The 23,951-nt window shown below is 42.7% G+C and overlaps 1 protein-coding gene and 1 pseudogene across 2 annotated transcripts in view; one reads left to right on the plus strand and one right to left on the minus strand.

Moving 5' to 3' along the window:
- CTNNA1 (catenin alpha 1) overlaps positions 1-23,951 on the plus strand; it is a 202,705-nt gene that overhangs the window by 11,442 nt on the left and 167,312 nt on the right. Inside the window, exon 2 of the mRNA XM_079770838.1 lies at positions 22,124-22,230. Within this exon, the coding sequence (XP_079626964.1) occupies positions 22,126-22,230 (105 nt within the window). The 5' untranslated portion in view covers positions 22,124-22,125. The remainder of the gene's footprint in view (positions 1-22,123; positions 22,231-23,951) is intronic.
- On the minus strand, positions 20-12,381 carry LOC307100703 (large ribosomal subunit protein uL4-like; annotated as a pseudogene). The gene has a single exon. The product of its transcript is annotated as a large ribosomal subunit protein uL4-like (transcript).

The raw sequence follows: 23,951 nt of genomic DNA on the forward strand, positions 1-23,951 counted from the left end.
CTATCCCGCCATCTTGGTCCTCCAGAAGATTCTTAAGTAACCTTATAAATGTGGTTCTGAACACTGTGTCGTCCATTAGTTTACTTTCTTTCATCCCTTCTATTCGTGACCTGCTTCGGTGTCTTCACCTTTTGGCTGCCTCCCTATAAGCTCAGCTTCCCCAATCTCCCTAGGTGGTCGCTCTTGATACCCCCCTTTGTGGGCTGAGTGCAAAGTCTTGGTGTTAAGCCTTGATTGCTGTTGGTACACTGGGAGGATTTAATCTCCAGTCCAATTGGCTGTGAGGATCAGCTGTGTCTATGCCGGGAGACAGCCTTATTCAACTAGACTTGCAAAATTGTAAAAGCCTCTGTGCTCAGCTTGGATGGGGCGGAATTTCAGGGTGGAGCCTACAGCCTTGGCTTCCCGTCAGCCCCGCCCTATGAGGTTCCTGTGTCTCAGTGTCCCTCTGTACTCCCTGCAATCACCTCTGAGAGAAAAGCGCCCTGGAGTTTCGCCCGCTGCCAAACAGTCTAGTCTCTCCCCCAATGAATCTGGGTTCCCAGATTCTCGCCCAGAACTGGGTTTCAGTGTAGTCGGAACTGGGGCTCACCGCAGTCTGGCGCTTTTGTCTCCTTCCCACCAGGGCAATTCAGCAGCACAGTCAACAGACCATCCTCTGCGTGCATTCCCGTGCACGCCTCCGGTGCTCTGCCTTTCGCCGCTTCTCTGCATTTCCGCCTTTTTCCGCCTTACAGCCCAGATTCCCCCAGTATGAGCCTGGCTTTCCAGGGTCTTGCCCGGAACTGGGGTTCAGTGCAGTCAGAACTGGGGTTCAGCACGGTCCGGAGCCCCTGTCTCCTCCCTGCCAGGGCAATTCAGTGGCACAGGCAACAGTCCGTCCTCTGTGCGCATTCACGTGCGCGCCTCCGGAGCTCTGCCTTTCGCTGCTCCTCTGTGTTTCCGCCCACAGCCCAGATTCCCCCAGCATGAGCCTGGCTTCCCAGGGTTTCGCCCGGAACTGGGGTTCAGTGCAGTCGGAGCTGGGGTTCAGCGCAATCTGGAGCTTTTATCTCCTTCCTGCTAGAGAACGCTGGCCAGGCCGTCAGCCTCCCCTTCCTCTCCAGCTCTGACCTCCCCGCAATCCCGCGTGCTCCTGTCTCCGCCCCTGTCTCCGCCCCTGTCTCCATACCTCAGGCTTTTACGGCTCCTCTGATTTTCCTTGTGGTTTTCTCTTTCCTTCTAGTTGTGGGCATTTCAGTCAGCCAGCTTTCCTGTGGTTCTGGATGATGTCCGTTTTGACTTTTAGTTGTATTTTTGAAATTGTTGTGCCAGGCTGTAGGTTAGGTGTTTAACCTATGCTGCCATCTTAGTTTCTGAGAAGAAATATTTTAATATCACTATTCGCATCTTGCTAATGAAAAGAAAATAGGATTCTACCGAGTCTCCTATCTACCTACTCCAGGACTTCTGTGAGGATCAAATGAGATGAGGCATGGGAAAATGCTTCACAAACATTTGGTTAAACTGTAAAATGTTTGCACCTGGCTATAAACAAGTCGGGTTCCTGGGCTGAAAAAAGTCCAAGTAGGCTAGTTGCTAGGGAGGGGGAGCTGGGCATTGCTATGTGATGTTATTACTTGGCGCCCACAGCCACCATTGCTGGGCTGGGCTGGGCTGTGGGCCGCATTTTGTGCCATGGGGGTCTCGGCAGCGTTGGCTACGATTTGGTGGGCTGTCGCTCCGGGGTGGTGGCAGGGCCTGTGTCCCACTTGGGGGAAGCTGAGTGTTGCTTTGTCAGCTATTTGTGGTGCCATTTCTTTGTAAATGGCCAGTGTGGTCATGGCAGTTCCTGTGTTGAGCGTCTGCCCCCTGGTGGTCAGTGTGCATCATAGCTACCGGATGGACACTTAGCCTTTTATATACATAGATCAGCTGTGCAAAGTGATTTGACTTTTATTGAATAAACAAATTGAAGTTTATGCCACAAGCATTTTTTCTTCTGTAGTGGGCTTCTTTTCTGTGGGGTTTTCAGCTGCTGGTTTCTTGATAGCTGTAGCTTTTTTTCCCACCAAAAACTTCTGCTTCATGATGCCAGCAGCCTTCTTTCCTTTCTTCCCTACCACAGGCGTCTTGCTTGGAACCTCCTTCTCATCTAATTTGACTTCTAGCACTGCAGCTGCTGCTGCTGCTGCTTTTATCCATCTGGAGCTTGTGGTTCTAGGCCTGATGAAAAATGGTGCTCTGGTGCTTGGTCTTTGTATATGGGTTTAGCGTCAACATGATTTTCAGGTTTTCCAATGGATTCTTTTTCAGGACTCTGCTATGAATCTTCTTGTGTGGTGCTTTCGATCTCTGGGCATTTCAAGATTCTGCTAAAATATGTATTGAGCTTCTTGTGAATGGGAAGGTTGTAGTTACTATTGAGGGAGGCAGCTTTATACCAGGTGCCATACAGATCATTTTAATTTGTGGAAAGCACTTTCAATCCAAATGCATAAATGGCCCACATCCCCATCAGGAGCAAGTTTCAAAATGTTCAGTTTGCTTACATGAAGCAGAATAATTCCAGGGATGATTCTTCTGAAGGCTTTGATACCATTGTTCTCATAGATGATGCACGGTCCCCTGTGCTGGATATGATGACTGTTTCTCATTTTGCCTTATTAGCTCTCATTAGCTTCATTCACTGAGAGGAATAGACCTTTTTGATATCAGTCCAGGTCTTAAGTTTCTTAAGAAGCAAATCAGCCTCCTTGGTTTTCTTGTAGCCGTCAACTTTATCTTCCACCACCAAAGGAAGTTCAGGAACTTCCTCAATATGATGATCTTTAGAAATGACTAGTGCTGGGAAGGCTGAGGCAGCCAGGGCAGAGCAGATGGCATATCGCTTCTGTGTTGTGTTCATTCTGCAGTGCCAATGCTGCCAGGTTTTGGTTGGTGCAAACATGCAGCCTCCATAACACATATTTCCAAAAGCACCCTGGCCAGAATGATGAGTTTAACCACCTCCTACTATGGGGATTTGAGCCACAGTACCCCAAGACTCAGCATGTTTTGATGATCTGCCAATTCACTGACAGCTTAGGGCCATCTATTGCTTTTGTGCAAGTTGGTGTGAGCAAAGTTCACAATATCTGATCGAATAGGAGCCTCGAATGCAGCAGGCAAAGTGACATTTTTGCCTGATGATTCCACCTTTTTAGAGTACACTGATATTAGTGGATGAGCACATGCCATGGCATGAGAGGAGAAGGCCACACTCAACCCGGTGACTCCCATAGGAAAAAGTAACAACATATTAATGATCCCCTCCTATTTTATTATGTAGCTTCTTTGATTAAGTTAGACATTTAGTTTGCTTCCAGAGCTGCTTTAATTTGTAGGTAAATCTTTTGCCCATGCTTGATTATTTCTTTTCTTTTTTAAAAAAATATATTTTTATTGATTTTTTACAGAGAGTAAGGGAGAGGGATAGAGAGTTAGAAACATTGATGAGAGAGAAACATCGATCAGCTGCCTCCTGCACACCTCCTATTGGGGATGTGCCTGCAACCAAGGTATATGCACTTGACCAGAATCGAACCTGGAACCTTTCAGTCCACAGGCCAACGCTCTATCCACTGAGCCAAACCGGTTAAAGCTTTATTATTTCTTTAGGAAACTTCTTAGAAGTGGAATTCCCAGGTAGGGGGAGGTGGGAAGACTTGCTACACTTTAGAAAAGTTTTTATTGTGGTTAAATATACATAACAAAATTTACCATTTTAACCATTTTCAAGTGTTCAGTTCAGTGGCATTAAGTAAATTTACAGTGTTGTGCAACCATCATCACTGTTCATTTTCAGAACTTCTTCATCATTCTAAATAGGAACTCTGTACCCATTAAACCAGTGGTCGCCAACCGGTGGTCTGTGAGGTCCGAAAGGTTGGCGACTGCTGCATTAAACAAGAACTCCTCATCCTCCCCTTTCCCCAGTCCCTGGTATACTCTGTTCATTCTTTCTCTATTAATTTGCCTATTCTAGGTACTTCAGAAAAGTGGAAACATACAATGAATTCCTTTTGTGTTGGGCTTATATCACTTGGCATAATGTCTTCAAGGTTCATGCATGTTGAAGCATGTACCAGAATTCCCTTCCTTTTTAAGGCTGAATAAACTTTATTGTATACATACAACACATTTTGTTTATCCATTCATTTGTTGATGCACACTTAGATTGCAAAATTTTAGCTACTGTTAATAATGCTGTTGGAACACAGGTGTACAAATATCTCTTTGAAACCCTGCTTTCAATTAATTTGGATATATACCCAGAAGTGGAATTGTTCGATTATATAGTAAATGTATTTTTTTTTTTTTTAAGGAACCACTATACTGTTTTACAATAGCTATACCATTTTACATTCCTACCAGCAGTGCACAAGAATTCCAATTTCTTCACATCCTTACCAACATGTATTTTCTTTTTGTAGTAGCCATCCTAATGAGTGTGAAATGATAGCTCATTGTAGTTTTGAATTGCATTTTTCTAATGATTAGTGGTGCTGAGTATCTTTTCATGTGTTTTTGACCATTCGTGTATTTCTGGAGAAATGTCTATTCAAGTCTTTTGCACATAATCAGGTTGTTTGGTATTTAAAAATATATATATTTTTAATGATTTCAGAGAGGAAAGGAGAGGGAGAGAGAGATAGAAACGTCAATGATGAGAGAATCACTGATCGGCTGCCTCCTGCACACCTCCCACTGGGGATCAAGCTCGCAACCCAGGCATGTGCCCTTCACCGGAATCGAACCTGGGACCCTTCAGTCTGCAGGCTGATGCTCTATCCACTGAGCCAAACCAGCTAGGGCAGGTTTTTGGTATTTTGATTGTTTAAATTTTAGGAGTTCTCTATTTTAGATGTTAATCCTTTATCACAGCACCACCAGTGTGGCTCAGTGGTTGATCGTCAACCCATACACTAGGGGGTCACGGTTTGATTCCCAGTTAGGGCACATGCCTGGTTTGCAGGCTCAATCCCTAGTAGGGGGCATTCAGGAGGCAGCCAATCAATGATTCTCATCATTGATGTTTCTATCTCTCTCCCCCTCTCCCTTCCTCTCTCTGCAATCAATAAAAAACAACATAATCCTTTATCACATATATGATTTGTAAATATTTTCTTCCATTAACTAACTGGGTTGCCTTTTCATTTTGTTCATGTCCTTTGATACTCAAACATTTTCATTTTGAAGTCCAATATATCTATTACTTTCTTTGGTGTCATATCTAAGAAATCATTGGCAAATCCAGTGTCATGAATCTTTTGCCCTATGTTTTCTTCTAAAAGTTTTATTGTTTTAGCTCCTACATTTAGGTCTTTGATCCATTTTGAGTGAATATTTGCATATGGTATTAGGTAATGGTCCAATTTTATCCTTTTCCAGTTGGATTTTCAGTTTTCTCAGCATCATTGTTGAAAAGTCTGTCCTTTCCTCATTGAATAACCTCGATACCCTTGTAAAATATCACTTGACTATACAGTAGATGTGGATGCTTGTTTCTGGGCTCCATTCTATTGTGTTGGTTTGTTTTTTTCTCTATGCCAGTACCACAGTGTTCGGATTACTGTAGCTTTGCAGAAAGTTGATGGACCAAATTAGCATTTGAAGCTAATAATATTTTGTGCACTTAAATTCTATGATTTAGTTGTACGTACAAGCTGTTAAAATAAAGCCCTTTAACTTTTCTATATTTTGATTGTGGAGGTGTTTGCACAACTGTGAGTTTGTCAAAACTCAGAATAGTACATCAGAGTGAATTTTACTGCACGTAAAAGCTGGAAAAAAAAACCAGTTAAAAATTAAATTCATTCACAAGGTATATTTTTTTGCTAGTTTCTGTATCCTATATAATAAAAGCCTAATATGCACATTGTCCCCTTGACCAGGAGTTCAACCAGGGGCTGGGGCCAGCTGGCCAACCGCAGGAAGGGAGGCCCTGGCTGGCGGCGGCAGGCAGCTGGGGTGTGGGGGTGGGGAAGGGAGGTCCCGGCTGGCAGCCAGCAGCCACTAGGGACCCTACCTGTGCACGAATTTCATGCACTGGGCCTCTAGTATAGAATAAACAACAGTGAAAGATGTGGAATCGTTTATCCTTTTTGCTTTCCCAGTCCAAATCATATTTTCCTCACGAATGATTGTGAAGCCATACCCTTAGAAGACTTAGAGGGATTTTGGTTATATTATACATGTTGGAGGCTTTAAGTTTTATTAGTACCTTCTGTTTTCTCTTAAGAAGTTAAATATATCAGGCATCTGGGAGAATCTCAGAGCATTAGTTCCGAAAATTTGCCAAGTGCTGGTGTGCTTGCTTGCGGACCTGGAAGGTGTTGCTTGTGTAGCTTGGTAGTCTGCTCAGCACCTCCATGTTGTGGCCACGGGTTGAGTGGGCTGAATATTTTGGGGAAGTGGACAGTCTGGCTTGACTTGCCCTATGTCACTCTGTTTGCTCACTTGCAAGAGCACTATACTAAATTTATCCATTATTGCAAGTTCAAAGTGTGCAGAAATAACCACACTTCACATAAAACTTCCAACATTGCCCTTTCTCTGTTGGAGCCTCTAAATGTTCATTATTTTCTTCTTTAGTTTTTTTTTATAACTATCAAACATTTCTTCTTGTGCAAGCATGCCCCAACCCCATTTCTAATGGAGCTTGAAATTAACATGCATTTCTTTTTACTTTCTGATGGACTCATTTGTCAACCCCACTTTTTGATTGGGATTAATTTGTGCTTTTTCACTGGTTGCAAATTTGGAGTAATGCACATAATGTAAATACAGTTTGAAAGGACTCTTCAAGTGTTATTCTAAATATTTGTAACAAAGACTTGATCATATGGAACATTTATTATATGGGTAGTGTGATTTGATTTTTAAAATGTCTTGTTATCTGGTCCATGTTCCCATTATAGTAAAAGAAGAGAGGGAATTATAGAAGTTGTTATAATTTTCCTCTGTGAGAATTTTTTTTAAGACTTTGAGGGCTTTACAGAGAAAAGAACTTATCATTTGCATTAAAAATTTGTAATGAGCCTGGCTGGTGTGGCTTAGTAGTTGAGTGTCGACCCATGAACCAAGAGATCACTGGTTCGATTCCTGGTCAGGGCACATGCCCGGGTTTCATCAATCCCCAGGAAGGAACATGCAGGAGGCAGTCGATTGATGTTTCTATCTCTCTCTACCTAAAAATCAATGAAAACATATGAAAAAATTATTTTGTAATGAATAATTTAATCTAAGTGTTAAATAACTACTATTATTCTTTAGTTGATCATTTTAAGGCCAGTTTTTTCCTGGATTGTTTTGACTATTCATTTCATTATATTCAGTTGTGGATTTCCCTCATTTTCTTGTTCTGAGATTTTTAATTATTAAATATTGTTATACAGAAATAGATCATCAATTACATTTTGAAAATGTTTTATTGCTATGGCTTATTTTATTTTGCTAGTATTTGACATTATGAGTTGAAGGTGCGAATTTGAAGCCTGGTTAATTATTAAGTTACGTAATCCTGAACTGGTTTATTAACCAGGTTAGACTGCAGACTGTTCTTGAAAGTGAAAGTGCTATCATAACTCAGAAAGTGCATATATTTGTGGACCATTTCTAGTGACATGAAGGATAGGAGTTTTTGTTAGTAGTCCATTAGCCTTGTGCAGCTTCGAAACTGGCTTTCTTTTCAAGCAAAGATGCATTGTTACTATTCTTTCATGGTATATTGAATATTTCATAATGTTAAATATTTCAGTGTTAATCCAGACTCTTAATCATGGTTTGTGAAAAATGATAGTGCAGTGAATAAGGCAGAAGCTGAAAGGGTAAGTTATTACTGACAAGGTAGTATTCATGGAGGTATTCTATTCCTGGGGAGTCTCTAAATTGGCAAAGGTTTCTTACAATCAGCTGTTATTTTCTTGCTTCCTTGGATCTGGGGTCATCGTGTTCTCAGAAAGGCTCTGGACTGACTTTGAAGTGTATCTTTAGAAACCTGTCATTTTGCAGAGAAGTGCTAAGTAAAATGTGAGCTTGATAGCTTGGGAGGAGGGGGGAAAATCCAAAGAAGTGAAGGATGGCAACCCTTGAGAAAAATTTAAGCTTCTTTAGGGTCATTAAGACCAGTGAAAGATGTGATTTTTTTTTGGTATCTTTTTTTTTTTTTTAAATATATTTTATTGACTTTTTACAGAGAGGAAAGGAGAGGGACAGAGAGCCAGAAACATCGATGAGAGAGAAACATCGACCAGCTGCCTCCTGCACACCCCCCTACCGGGGATGTGCCCGCAACCAATGTACATGCCCTTGACCAGAATCGAACCTGGGACCCCTCAGTCCGCAGACCGACGCTCCATCTACTGAGCCAAACCGGTTTCGGCTTTTTTTTGGTATCTTTATTGAGTCAGGGTCTAAGGCAGTATTTAGTTTGCTATATCTCAACTGTCATGGAAAGGGTTCAATTAAATATTATACCTTTGCTATTGTCCCGGTGCATGGATTTGTGCACATTGAAAGGAAATTAATTAGAAGGTGGCCGGTGGGGCGGGACTGGGTGAGATGGGCTGGACACACCTTGGAGCCAACCTCCCGTGGTTCCTCTCCAGTGTCTGTGGAGTGAGCGGGGTCCCTCTGGCAGGTGGGGTCCCTTGGCCTGGCCTGTGGGGATTAGCCCGAAACCAGTTCTCCGACATCCCCCCAGGGGGTCCCAGAGTGGGAGAGGGCACTCTGCAAAGTTGCTGTTGTTCAGGGTGTGGAATGCAGACGCAAGTGTGCAGTAAACTAGATTTGGGGCTCACAGTGCCCCAACAACAACATAACCCACGGCTGAAGGTGGAATCGTGTGGCCCCGCGAGAAATTGGGCTCCCTCCTCTCTGGTTTCAGGGTGCATCACCCAAGAAGCCCGAGAACTGCCGCTGCCAAGTCACTGCAGCTCAGCAGCTCCTGCGTTGAGCGTCTACCCTCTGGTGGTCAGTGTGCGCCATAGCGACTGGTTGGATGGGCGGAGGGTCACTTAGCATATTAGCCTTTTATATATATAGATTGTAAGTCTGCATTTCAAAGCAGGTGTTGGGGGAGATGTTAATGTGGGAGTCACCCATTGTTAATAGCCTCAAGGAATTTACAAATGAATGGGATACCCATTTTTACTAATCTATAATAAGAAACATTTCTTATTTCTTTCTTCATGCTAGATGAAACCTAAAACAGTTGAGCCAATTTAATTAATAATGTGTAAAATGTTATTAGATGAAAGTTACCATGCTTACAAAAGCCATGGTCCCTATGCTTAAAGAGCTTTCAGTTTCTTGGGAGATAGACACACTAATATAGTGCTCTGTGGCAAGTGCTGTAATAGACAGGAGATGCTTGTAAAGTACTGGGGGGAACCCAGAAAAGAGTGAGCAGAAGCAGAGGACATTTGTGTAAGTCTTGAAGGAAGGTGGAAAAGTCTGGAAGGGTGCTTTGAGCAGAGGAAAGGACTTGCTTGTACAGAGCTCTGGAGACATGCACATGCACTGGAGAAGAGTTTCATGGAGTGGAGGCAGGTGATGAGGTTGATATGCTAGTGCGGATCATGTTTGCTCGCAGGAGTTTTGGCTTCATCTTGTCTGTGGAAGCAGATTACTAGGGCTGTTAGGAGAAGACTCCTAGGTAGTCTAAACCAGGATCTAGGCCAGAGCCCTGAGAACGGGAAGGGTTAGTAGAGTGAGATATTTACTGAGGTGCAGAGGAGGGGGAGGGAAGAGGAGGAAAGGGGGTTCTAGAGTCTGTTTCTAAGGGACCTGGTTTGGTGGAGCTTTGGTCAGTGAAGATGGGGAAGGCCACAAGGGGAATAGATTGGAAAGAAGATGCTTGGTTTGGGGCCTTTGGAGTTTTGAGGAACTCAACTCTGCAGTTGTGTGTGTGAACTTTAGATTGGGGAAATGCCACAGTGGTTTGGAACGCACTTGCTGGCTGAAGACTTCACTATGGTAACTGTAAGAGGTGGGGTTTGTTCCATTTTTGAGTGGTGGTAGTGGGGATGTTCAGGATTCCTTAGGTAACTAGTATAAACAGTTAGAATACTAATAAGTAAGAATAGAATGGTCCAAAGTATTTTTAAATTAAGAAAGATGAAATTCAAATCTCTTAACTTCTTTGCTTATCTGCCATCTCTTCATCTTCTTTTTTTCACTCACATTTGTGTTTCTTGGAAGGTGTCAAAGTTCTCTAGTGTTATTGCCCCTTTGCAGAACCTGAAACAGCTGCCCCCTAACTCCATCCGTACATTGGATCCTGAGTGAGGACTTGCTGGCCAGTTGGGAATTCTCTCCTGGGCACTCCTCTTGTGCACTAATGGAGCAATTTATAACTTCATACTTTCTGTTGTGTTGTAACTATTTTCCTGTCTAGACTGTGAGTATTTTTCCCCAACTTAAAGAAAAATCTTTAAATGTACAGAAAAGTTGAAAGAATAATGCAGTGAACACTTAATTTATCAATTCATCTAGATTAACCAGTTATTAACATTTTCAAATTTGCACAATTCCTCTATATAAACATTTTTTTCTGAGACATTTGACTGTAGATATCAGGGTACTTCACCTTTTAAGTTCTTCAGTATGTAATGCCTAGGAATAACATTATTTAGTTCCTTTTAAAGAGTGGCCTAAGAACCAATGTCAGCTTTCCCTGGGCACTTGTGAGAAATGTAGACTTTTCCTACCCTAGACCTACTGAATCAGAATATGCCTTTTAACAAGATTTCCAGAAGTATTGCTCTCATGCACAGTCCATATTCATATAAATTCCACCAGTTGTCCCAGTGATGCCCTTTATAGTTTTTTTTTTTTTAATCCAGGAATCAGTAAAAGATCACATACTGCATTTAGTTGTCCTGTTTCTTTAGTTTTGACTTTTAGCCTTTAAACCCTCCCCGCCCCCCCCCCCCCCTCCAATACACTGACACTTTTGGAGAGTTTAGGCTAGTTTTATATAGATGTCCTGCCTTTGAATTGGTCTAATTTCCACGTTTAGCAGGAATACTACCCATGTGAAGATGACTCTTTCTCAGGGCATTGCAGTTGTTGTCAGGTTGTACCACTGGTGGTGATGCTAAGTTTAAACACTGTTTAAGTGGCATCTGCCAGATTTCTCCATTGTAAAAGCACCTGGTTACTTTTGTACTTAATCATTAATTGCTGTGATGATCTGGTAGGGGTTTCTAATTAGTCTTTGTGTCCCTAACACCTAGCAGGATCCTGGGACATGATAATTGGATAATTGGTTAGTTATTTATGAAGTAATGAATGACAAAATAGGTTATCAAAGGTATATATTCTACAATACAATTCTTTGTTTTCTCAGTCTGGTTAACTTCCTAGATTCTAGTCAAGTGCAGGCATCTTTTCTCCTGGCTCTCCAAGATAGTCCTCTTCTTCCTGTGGGCTTTCCCTCAGCTATGTTAAAGTTGCTCTGCCTTGTAGTCCCATTGTTCTTTCCTTTTGTCTCTTTTTCTTTTGTGCCTCCAGTCCAGATGCTGGTTTCATCTTTTCTTTTTCTTTTCAGAACAGAAGCATCCAGTTTCTTATGGAAACAGAGACCTCCTGTGTATCCATAATCAGTTGTCTGTTAGGAGGGTTTACTGTAGCTTTCTGTTAAACACTTCCATTGTTAGTTATCTAAATCATATGGGATGAAAGCTTAAGTAAATAACATAGATATCCAGTTCTTAATGCAAATAGTCACTTCAGTAACTCTGGAGGGCCCCTCCCCCACTTGATCTCACCTCTTCTTGTTCTATGCTCCAGCCACATTGTTTTTTTCCCCCCCTAAGTCCTAGGAGATGCTGCCTTGTTTGTTACTTCTGCCTGCAATGCTCTTCCCTCTAGATCAGGCGTCCTCAAACTACGGCGCGGGCCACATGCGGGTGTTTTTGCTGTTTTGTTTTTTTACTTCAAAATAAGATATGTGCACTGTGCATAGGAATTTGTTCATAGTTTTTTTTTAAACTATAGTCCGGCCCTCCAACGGTCTGAGGGACAGTGAACTGGCCCCCTGTTTAAAAAGTTTGAGGACCCCTGCTCTAGATACTCACTTGACTGCCTCTTCCTTGACTTTCAAATGTTATCAAGACAGAAAGGCCCTTGAAGGACCCTACATAATTTCATTATCATTACCCTGCTTAAAATTTTTTTTCTTAGCACGGATACCTGTCTTATTTATACCTGTCTTATTTATGTTTTTAGCCTTGTTCTGTGCTATCTGGAATAGTGCCTGTATGGAGAAGGCACTCAAATATTTGTTGATTGAGTGGCTAAATGGTTGACAGTTTTTAAAGGATTACATTTTGCCTTTTGCTTAGTGTTTTTGATAATCATAATCTTTAAAAATAATAAAGATCTAGCCAAGTGTCTTTTTTTTTTATAGATATGTATAACTGGAAGGAGAGTGACAACTTCTGTGTGCCATATAAGTGCCTAATATAATACGTGTTTGTATATGATGGGTTGGCCACATACAAATGATGGCTTATTTAATTCAGTCACTGCAGTAAATGGGAAACATTTTACTACTCTGATTATGTGTTGTTATTTTTTTAAAACAATTTGTCTTTATTGTTTTAACTGAATTTATTGGGGTGACACTGGTTTGCAAAATCAAACAGATTTTAAGTATACAACTCAATGAAACATCATCTATACACTGTATTGTGTGCCCATTGCCCCAAACAGTCTCTTTCCATCTCCATTTTCTTCCCTTTGTCCATCCCCCACCCCCATCTTTCCCTCTGGCTAGTCCCATACTGTGGTCTGTGCTATGTATGTATGTTTTTGGTTAATTCCTTCACCTTCTTTCATCCAGCCCCCTAAGGCCCCCCTCCCCTCTGACAGCTGTCAGTCTATTCCATGTATCCATGTCTCTGTATTTTGTGTGTCAGTTTATTTTGTTAAGAGTCCACATGTAAGTGAGATCATATAGCATTTATATTTTCTGACTGGCATATTTCACTTAGCATAATAATCTCCAGGTCCATCCATTGTTGTTGTAAAGGGCAGGATTTCCTTCTTTTTTATGGCCGCATAGTATTCCATTATCTAAATGTACCATATCTTTTTTAGCCACTCATTTACTGATGGACATTTGAGCTGTTTCCAGATCTTGGCTATTGTAAACAACGCTGCAATGAACTTAGTGGTACATATATTCTCTTGAATTAGTGTTTCGGATTTCTTTAGATATATTCTCAGAAATGGGACCAATGGGTCATCAAGCAGTTCCATATTTAATTTTTTGAGAAAACTCCCTACTCTTTTTCCATAGCAGCTACACCAGTCTTCATTCTCACCCACAGTGCACATTCTCTACATCCTCGCTAGCACATGTTGTTTGTTGATTTATTGATGGTAGCCATGCTGGCATATGTGAGGTAATATCGCATGGTTTTAATTTGCATCTCTCTGATGATTAGTGATGTAAAGCATTTTTTCACATGTCTGTTGCCATTTGTCTATTCAGGTCCTTTGCCCATTTTTAAATTGGATTGTTTGTCGCCTGGTGTTGAGTTGTACAAGTTCTTTATACATGCTGGAAATTTACCCCTTTTCAGATTTCATTGATATGTTGTCCCATTCAGTGGATTCCCTTTTCATTTTGTTGATGGTTCTTTTGCTGTGCAGAAGCTTTTTAGTTTGATGTAGTCCCATTTGTTTATTTTCTCCTTTTGATTCCCTGGCCTGAGGGGATATATTGGCAAAAATATTACTACAAGAGTTGTCTGAGATTTTATATTTTTAAAAATAAATCTTTATTCAGATTATTACAGTTGTTCTTCTCCCCCCCCCACCATAGCTCCCCTCCACCCCGTTCCCACCCCACCCTCTGCCCTTACGCCCCCCCACTGTCCTCATCCATAAGTGTACGATTTTTGTCCAGTCTCTTCCCATAACCCCCACACCTCCTTCCCCCCTCAGTCAGTCCACTCCCTTTCTATGCCCCTGATTCTATTGTATTCACCAATTTATTCTGTTCATCAGATTTTTTATTCAGTTGAATTTTAGATTCACTTGTTGGTAGATATGTATTTGTTGTCACTTTGTTCATAATTTTTATCTTTACCTTTTTCTTCTTCCTCTTAAAGAATACCCTTCAGCATTTCATATAATAATGGTTTGGTGGTGATGAACTCCTTTAGCTTTTTCTTATCTGTGAAGCTCTTTATCTGACCTTCAATTCTAAATGATAGCTTTGCTGGGTAGCGTAATCTTGGTTGTAGGTTCTTGCTATTCATCACTTTGAATATTTCTTGCCACTCCCTTCCGGCCTGCATAGTTTCTGTTGAGAAATCAGCTGACAATCAAATGGGTACTCCCTTGTAGGTAACTAACTGTTTTTCTCTTGCTGCTTTTAATATTCTCTCTTTGTCTTTTGCTCTTGGGGGCATTTTAATTATGATGTGTCTTGGTGTGGTCCTCTTTGGATTCCTTTTGTTTGGGGTTCTCTGTGCTTCCTGGACTTGTAAGTCTATTTCTTTCACCAGGTAGGAGAAGTTTTCTGTCATTATTTCTTCAAATAGGTTTTCAATATCTTGCTCTCTCTCTTCTTCTGGCACCCCCATAATTTGGATGTTGGTATGCTTAAAGTTGTCCCAGAGGCTCCTTACACTATCTTCATATTTTTGGATTATTTTTTCTTTGTGCTTTTCCGGTTGGGTGTTTTTTGCTTCTTCGTATTTCAAATCCTTGACTTGATTCTTGGGATCCTCTAGTCTGCTGTTGGATCTCTGTATATTATTCTTTATTTCAGTCAGTGTATGCTTAATTTCTAGTTGGTCCTTTTTCATATCCTTGCGCATATCACTAAATTTCTCGGAAGTTTCTAGAAGATTCTTGAGTAGTGGTTTTGAACTCTATATCCAGTATTTTGCTTTCATCCATTTCTTTCATTTGTGACTTGTTTCTTTGTCTCCGCATTTTGGCTGCTTCCCTGTGTTGATAGAGTGGCTTTGTGTGCTAGGTGTCCTATAGGGCCCAGTGGCTCAGCTTCCCTAATTACCCGAGGTGGACACTCTTGCTGCACCCCTTTGTGGGCTGTGTGCACAGTCTTGTAGTTAAGCTTTGATTGCTGTTGGTATCACGGGAAGGAATTGACCTCCAGGTCAATTGGCTGTGAGGATCAGTTGTGTCTATGATGGGAGAACTTCAGTGCTGGAGACACCCTTATGGGGCAAGACTTGCTTCAGTGGGGCTTTGGTGCTCACTGAATCTGCCCCCTGAGTGTGTCTCTTATGGATGTGAAGAGTTGTAATCTGGATGGTCCTACTCTGACCCCTGGGTACACTGGCTCTTAGATCTCCAAGGAGATGCAAAGTCAGCCACTGCCTGGGGCCACCCAGCAGGAGCTACAGAGAGATCTGCAGATTCCTCCTCTTTGTTTGGGGTTTGGAGGTGCCCAGATGAGGCCCAGCTTTGAAGCAATGCAAGCTGCTGTCCAGCTTTGGGCCTTCTTTTGGAGGCTCTGGGGCTCTCTGACCTAGCTGCAGTATGTTAGGTTTTAGATTGCAAAAGGCCAGGCCATTCCTATGCAAAAGCCGCTGCACACAGCTTGGGTGGGGTTGTAAATTGGGTGGGGTGGGGTCTCAGGGAATCATCAGGGTGGAGCAAACAGCAGTGGCTGACCGTCAGCCCTGCCCCGAAAAGGTCCCCAGGTCTCTGTGTCCTGTGGCACTGTGCAGGAACAATGATCACTGCAAGCACCTCTGAGAGAAAGCCACCCTGTGTTCCGGCCCAGTGCCAGACAGTCCAGTTTTTTCCCCTATGAGTCTGGGTCCCCAGAGTCTCGCCCGGAACTGGAGTTCAGAGCAGTCGGCAGCTTGTATCTCCCTCCCGATTGAAAAAGACAACAGCGTACTCAGTTGCCAGCCCCTTTCTGCACGTGCCTCTGTACCTCCGTACTTCACTTCCGCACCTCCTCACCTCCTGCCAGTCTCAGTGTGCTTTTCTCTTTCCTTCTAGTTGTATAAATTCCACTCTGCCAGCTTTCCTGTGGTTCTGGATGATGTCCATTTTGTCTTTTAAGTTGTAGTTTTGAAGTGGTTGTGCGAGGCAGCAAGTTCAGGTGTTTACCTATGCTGCCATCTTGGTTCCTCTGAGATTTTACATTTTAAATGTAAATGAACATTTAAAGTCTTTGAAGTAGGTATGTAGCTCTTTTTGAGGCAGTTTGCCAACAATCAGCTTCCCTAGTTCTGATGGAGCTGTGCTTTTATTTTCTGCTTGCTTCTTCATTTCTCTGTCATAAAGATTGCTGGTCAAACTCCTTCATCTCTGCCGCTTTCTGAATTTATAGTGAACTTTTGCTTTATAGCCGGGATTGCTGTTTATAAGGTAATTACGACTGAATACAGTTTAACTTTTTATTTAATTCCACTAAGCATGATTTCTCCTGTAAAAACCTAAGGTTGTTGTAATTCATTAAGGTTGGCTAGCTTTAGTAGGTTTTGTAATAGATCTTGTGAAGGAGTGCTCTGTAAGTTAATTGGAAAACTTAGAAACTGCCAAGAGTTTGAAACTTACTTGTTTAGCTACTCTAAACAATATCATTAATTATAGAAAAGCAGAAGCTATGACTAAGATTAAGGCAGGAGCTTTGTCTTGGTAGGCTTGTAAATATTTTAAAATCAGGTTGCATAAATTCAGTTAAACCAATACTGTGTCTGTTCTGCATAAAATACCTTATTGCCAGCAACTTAAGGGATATAAAGAAACATAAGCATAGTTATCCTCCTTAAACTTAACATCTAGCTAGGAAGACCACAGGCAAAACCTGGGGAAAATTACCCTCAATATAACAATATAGAGGCTATGGAGAGAGATATAAAGGAAAGGAATACTAGAATTTCAGGGCTGGAAGGGCTTAGAGCTTGGAATTCAACCCCTTTCATTTTATAGATGAAAAAACTGAAGACCCGGAGAAGTGAAGTGATTGCCCAAGATCAAATAATAAGTTAATGGCAAAGCTGGTACCAGAAGCCATGTTCTTTCCAGAGAACATATTCTCATTAGATTTTAAATACTCTACTACTTTTTGGAATCCTTTTAGGGTTGGGGTCACCAAAAGCATACCTTTGCTCTGTAGTTTAATAATGTTCAGTATCATTCTTGGCAGGGCCTTTGATTAAAGATGCCGTACAAGGCAGTCTACTTCCATAATGGTAATTGAAAGACTAGAAAACACACTGAATGGGTTTCCAGTTTTCAAGTGTCAGTATATTTCAAGTTTCTCGATGTTAGTGAGTGATTGAGTCCTTTGCCTTAACACCTTTAGTGGGAGCCTGCATCTGTTGAATTTTTATGGGGGAGGCTAGAGACTTCTCAGAGATGTTAATTACTTAAGGGAATGTGGAGTTCTGGAATGTAAAAATGGAAGGGATTTTAGGGGAGAATCTTGTTCAGTGGTTGCAAAGTATTGACAAACAGGGCACCTTTGCTTGTCCCACACAATGGTAAAATTTTTTGGAACTAGTTGCTAATGTTAAAGTTGGAAGATTTCACATAAAAATCTGCATCTCTTGAAAAATTGGATGACTTGCTAACCCTAGATCTACATCAGGTGTCCTCAAACTACGGCCCGCGGGCCACATGCGGGTGTTTTTGCCGTTTTGTTTTTTTACTTCAAAATAAGATATGTGCAGTGTGCATAGGAATTTGTTCATAGTTTTTTTAAAACTATTGTCTGGCCCTCCAACGGTCTGAGGGACAGTGAACTGGTCCCCTGTTTAAAAAGTTTGAGGACCCCTGATCTACATCATAAAGATTGTTTAGAGCTGATGGGCAGCTGGTCACGTTTTCCTGATTAACCAGTCCTAGTCCCTCCTAAGTCTCCCCAGAGTCAGATGTCATTGGCAATTCATTATTGTGCTTACACTTTGCCTTTGTTAGAGTTAAGAAGAAAGTGAAATTATTTTGTACCCCAAAGTATCAAAATTTGGAAAATAGAAGACCAAGAAGGCTTTTTAAAAATGAGAACCTTTAAATTATCAACATCTGTACAAATCTTTTTTTTTCTTTAATATATTTTTATTGGTTTTAGAGAGGAAGGGAGAGGGAGAGAGAGATAGGAACATCAGTGATGAGAGAGAATCATTGATTGGTTGCCTCCTGCGCCCCCAATACACACACAGGGGATTGAGCCCGCAATCCGGGCATGTGCCCTGACCGGGAATCAAACCAGCGACTTCTTGGTGCATAAGGTTGATGCTCACAACCACTGAGCCATGCCAGCCGGGCTGTCCAAATCTTTTTAATCTTCACTCGAGGATATTTTTCTCCATTGATTTCTAGAAAGAGTGTAAGGGAGGGAGGAGGGGGGAGAGAGAGTAACATTGATGTGAGAGAGACACATGGATTGGTTGCCTTCCGCAAGTGCCCCTACCAGGGCTCTGGAACTTGCTACCGAGGTACTTGCCCTTGACTGGGAATCAAACCCACGACTCTTCCGTTTACAGACTGATGCTCTAACCACTGAGAAAAACCGGCCAGGGCTGTACAAATCTTCAGGGGAGTCTTGTTTTTTCTCTAAGATAAACCTAGTTTTTCTTTTAAGTATCAGAAGCCTTTTCCCCTGATGGGGCTGGCCCGTTCTTTGCAGGCTCACCTTGGGCAGCTTCCTCCCTCTTTCCTCCTTCCGGGTATCTCCAGACAGCCTTCCTTCTCCTCCACAGCTTCCCTAAGCCTGAGACCCTATTTCTCAGACCAGAATGCTCATCTTGGTTCTCAGTTTTTTTATTTTTTAAAAATAAGTTTACTGATTTTTAGAGAGAGAGGCGGGAGAGGGAGAGAGAGGAACATCATGAGAGAGAAACAGATCAGCTGCCTCCTGCATGTCCCCTACTGGAGATCAAGCCCGAAACATGGGCATGTGCGCTAAACAGAACCGGCAACCTCTTAGTGCATGGGATGACTCTCAACCAACTGCGCCACACTGGCCGTGTTTGGTTCTCAGTTTTGCTTATGGAGGAAAAGGGCTTGAGCTTCGGTTCTAAAGCAATAGGAATGTGTGTGTATGCTGCTTGATTTGCTGGTTTTCAAAAGGTACAAAGTCCTCAAACCTAGGGCTTTGCCCCAAGTTGGGGTTTAGCTAACTACTGTCTTTCCCTGGGCTCCTGCTTTTGAAGAAGGCTTTTTATTTCAAGAAGAAAAAAAAAAAGATTGTATTTCTTTGGGAACGCGAATTATTTGCTGTACTTGTTTAAGAATTAAAACAAATGTGACCACATGACTACTTCAGCTGGCTTCATTTATTTCTTGGCTCTCCTACAACCCTTGAGGAGTTTTCTGTTATATTTGTGTTGATGCAGTGACTATGGAGTAATAGGATACAGGAGTGCAGAATCCATGGGATAAATCATTCTTTCTAAAATGTCTTATCTGTGACATTTGATGACATTTGCTTGAACTGTTATTAGCCCTTTAGCAATCCAGAGCACTCCATCTTCTGAAGTTTACTGATTAGGGCTCATCAGATTAGTGGACAAATAACCTTTAAAAACCAAAGTATAGGCCTGACATATCAGTGTAGAGAGCGTATTTGCCCACTTGGAATGAAACAAATTCCCTGGAAACTGGCATTCTTTATTACCAGATTAAGCAAATCCAAAATCTAAATTCTTTTTGGCACTCCATCTCTAATGATTCTAGAATTTTTTGATGCTTAGATAAGTCTTGGTGAAATGTTAAATGATACCTGTGCTGATATTTTCAGCAACATCTAATGGGGTCCACCTATTCATTGTCACTCAGGCATACATTTATGGCAGATGATATACATTTAAAAAATATATTTTAAAAAAATATTTTTTTATTGATTCCAGAGAGGAAGGGATAGAGAGAGATAGAAACATCAATGATGAGAGAGAATCATCAATTGACTGCCTCCTGCATGCCCCCTACTGGGGATTGAGCCCGCAACCCAGGCATGTGCCCTTGACCAGAATCAAACCCAGGACCCTTCAGTGGGCAGGCCAATGCTCTGTCCACTGAGCCACACCAGCTAGGGCTATACAGATATTTTTATATTGAAGTTGTTAAGAATGAACTAGTCACAGACATGTGCTTTTCTATCTTGTCCTAGTCATCATTTTATAATCTTTTTTTTTCTGGTCATCATTTAAATACAGATTTTAACATTAATTAAAATGAAATAAAATTAAAAAAATCAATTCCTCAGCCACACTGGCCACATTTCTTTTTTTTTCTTATCAAGCTATTTATTCTTATCAATATATTTTTAAAATTTCTTTATTGATTAAGGTATCACATATTTGTTCTCATCCCACACCCCTCCCCACACATGCCCCAAGTCACATTTCAAGATATCTCTCTCTTCTCTTCCTCTGTTCTCCTCCTTTTACCTTCTTCACTTTCCCCTTCCTCTCTTATTCCTCCTCCCTTCTCCTCCCCTCCTACCCCTTTCATTCTCTCCATCCCTTCTCCCTTCCTGTCCCTTTTTCCCCATTTCCCTCCTTTCCTTGTCCTCCTCCTCCTGTCCTTCCTCTCTCACTCCCTTCTCTCTTCATCTAACTTTCTGTCCCACTTTCCATTTTTCTCTTCCGGATGTCCGACTTCCTTCCAGACAAAGCCATGGTGGTGGGAGCTGTGGCAGAGGCAGCTAGGGGCGATCAGGCCGGCAGGTGAGGGCAGTTGGGGGTGAGATCAGGCCAGCAAGGGAATGCAGTTAGGGGCAATCAGGCAGTCAGTCAAGGACGATTAGGCTGGCAGAGAAGAGCAGTTGGGGGCAACCAGGCCAACAGGGGAGGGCAGTTGGGGGTGAGATCAGGCTGGCAGGGGAAGGCAGTTGGGGGCGAGATCAGGCCAGCAAGGGAGGGCCGTTCCGGGTGAGATCAGGCCGGCAGGGGAGGGCAGTTGGGGGTGATCAGGCAGGCAGGCAGAAGCAGTTAGGGGCGATCAGGCAGGCAGGCGAGCAGTTAGGAGCCAGTGGTCCTGGATTGCGAGAGGGATTTCCAACTGCGGGATCGGGCCTAAACCGGCAGTTGGACATCCCCCGAGGGGTCCTGGATTGGAGAGAGTGCAGGCCGGGCTGAGGGACCCCCCTCCCCCTTACCATTCACAAATTTCGTGCACTGGGCCTTTAGTCCTATATAATAAAAGGGTAATATGCAAATAGACCGAACGGCAGAACAACCGAACAACTAATCAAAGTGTAATATGCTAATGATATGCTAAGGCTGCTTAACCACTCACTGTGACGTCCACTGACAACCAGAGGGGTCCCTCAGCCTGGCCTGCACCCTTTCACAACCTGGGACCCCTCAGGGGATGTTGGAGAGCTGGTTTCAGCCCAGTCCCGCAGACCACTCCCCTAGGGAGGGTGCCAGACGCAGGGCTCATGGCTGGCGAGCACTGCGAGCCTCTCCCGATTGGGACTGATTGGGTGGGAGCCCATGGCAGGCACAGTGGGGCCGGGATGAGTGGGAGTGGCATGTAGGAGCTGCAGGCGGTGTTGGACTGCGGGTTTCGGCCTGATCCCTGCAGGCTACCCAGAGGGACCCCACCCGTGCATGAATTCATGCTCCGGGCCTCTAGTTTAGATAATGTACTACAGCCCTTGCCAATGTGGCTAAATTGGTTGAACATTGTCCCTACACCAGAAGAAGGTAGGTGGTGGGTTCGATTCCCAGTCTGGGCACATGCCTGGGTTTTGGGTTTGATCCCTGTTTGGGGAGCATACAGGAGGCAACTGATTGATGTTTTTCAAAATAAGAATCTTTTGTATTAGGGTTCATTCACTTTAGCTTTTTATCCTACTTCTAAGTCGGCAAGAAAAACTGAAAGAAATGCTTTGGTGCCAGAGAAGCCCAAAGGGAAAAGCTGTATATGTTTGGTAATACCTTCTTATAGTACCCCTAATGTTTGTAAACTCGAAATCTTAAAAGGTTGTAAGAGTTATTGGGTTCTCATGTACAGGCTAGTAAGAATTTTTTCCATCTTGTGGTGAATGTAGCTTTCCTGATATAAAAGTCCTTAAGAAGGAGATTTGTTACATATTTCATGTTTGTGTTGGTGTTTGTCTGACATTGACTTTTTGTTTCTCTTTTAGAAATGACTGCTGTTCACACAGGCAACATAAACTTCAAATGGGACCCCAAAAGTCTAGAGATCAGGACTCTGGCCGTTGAAAGACTGTTGGAGCCTCTTGTTACACAGGTAAGCATCTGAAAACAAATACATACATAGTTATTGTAACATGGTTCCATAGCAGTAACAAACATAGAACAAAGTTATTTAGTTCAAAGGTTTAATTTGAGCATTTGAGCGTTAGGTTGATGGTGCTTAGATTATTTGGCTCCTCTAATCTATAATAATCTATAATAATAAAAGTATAATACATAAATTGACTGAATGGCTGAACAGTGTAACGACTGTCCGGATGACCTTCTAGACAAGTGATGGCAAACCTATGACACGTGTGTCAGCACTGACACGCATAGCCATTTCTGATGACACGCGGCCGCTGAGGTGGCCGCATGCCGAGGATGAAACATTTGCTGCTCCTGAGGACGAAACATTTGTGAAATAATGTTTTTTCCTCAAAGTGACTACCCGAGTTATGCTCAGTTTTTTGGCGAAGTTTGACACACCAAGATCAAAAGGTTGCCCATCACTGTTCTAGATGAAGCTGCGGCTGCGAAGCAGCGGCTGAGGTGGCTAGGGCTGCGAAGGCCTACCCTTGCACAAATTTTATGCATCGGGCCTCTAGTAATGAAATATTGATGTATGGAATCATAACCCTTTAGAAACAACCTTTTAGTTGCTGCTGCTTTCTTTAGTCTTAATGGCAACAATATGGGCTAGTGGTATGTAGTGCAAATTTCCAAATATTTGCACTTTGCAGACATTTTCTTGGCATTGCTATTTTCTTGGAACATATATCTAAGAAGGATGGGATGTGGAATCTTGACTGTTAACACCTGTTTAACACCTTTCATTGTCTATTAACAGGTAATTTAATTTGAGGGTGTAGTTTTGGTATGCTCTGTTACAAATATAATGGGGTGGCATTTCATTAACTGTTAGCAGCTAGGTATGCACTTTTAGTGTTCTGGCACAGTTGACTAGTGTGAGTGAGAGAGAAAGAGTGAGTGAGTGAGAGAGAGAGGTAGATAGTCAAAATGTAGTGGCATATGCTTTCTTTCTTAAAAATTCCATTTCAACTGATAAATATAAATAGTATATATATATATATATATATATATATATACACACACACATGTGTGTTGCACATATATAATTTTTAAAATATATAGGGGTGTGTGGTAAGACTCAGGTATATTTACTTTCTTGGAGCCCATCTACTATAACTCTCAGTAAGTCTTTTGTGTGACAGATTAATAACAAATCTTCAGTCATCTTCATCCTATAGATTTTCTAGTATTACTAGAGGCCAGGTGAACGAAATTCGTGCACTGGGGTGGGGGTAGGGGGGATGTACCCCAGCCCAGCCTGCACCATCTCCAATCTGGGACCCCTCGAGGGATGTCCGACTGCCGGTTTAGGCCCAATCCCTGTCACAATCTGGGACTGCTGGCTCCCAACTGCTTGCCTGCCTGCCTGCCTGCCTGCCTGATTGCCCCTAACTGCTTCTGCCTGCCAGCCTAATCACCCCCTAACTACTCCTCTGCCAGCTTGATCGATGCCTAACTGTTCTCCTGCCGGCCCGATCACCCCCAACTGTCCTCCCCTGGCAGCCTGGTCGCCCCCAACTGCCCTCTCCTGATGGCCCGTTTGCCCCCAACTGCCCTCCCCTGCTGGCCCGGTCGCCCCCAACTGCCCTCCCCTGCTGGCCTGGCTGCCCCTAACTGCCCACTGCCCTTCCCTGTAGGCCTGGTCACCCCTAACTTCCCTCTCCTGCCGGCCCAGTCGCCCCC

This window comes from Cnephaeus nilssonii (assembly GCF_951640355.1).
Source record: "Cnephaeus nilssonii genome assembly, chromosome: 5".
In the NCBI taxonomy this organism is placed as follows: domain Eukaryota; kingdom Metazoa; phylum Chordata; class Mammalia; order Chiroptera; family Vespertilionidae; genus Cnephaeus; species Cnephaeus nilssonii.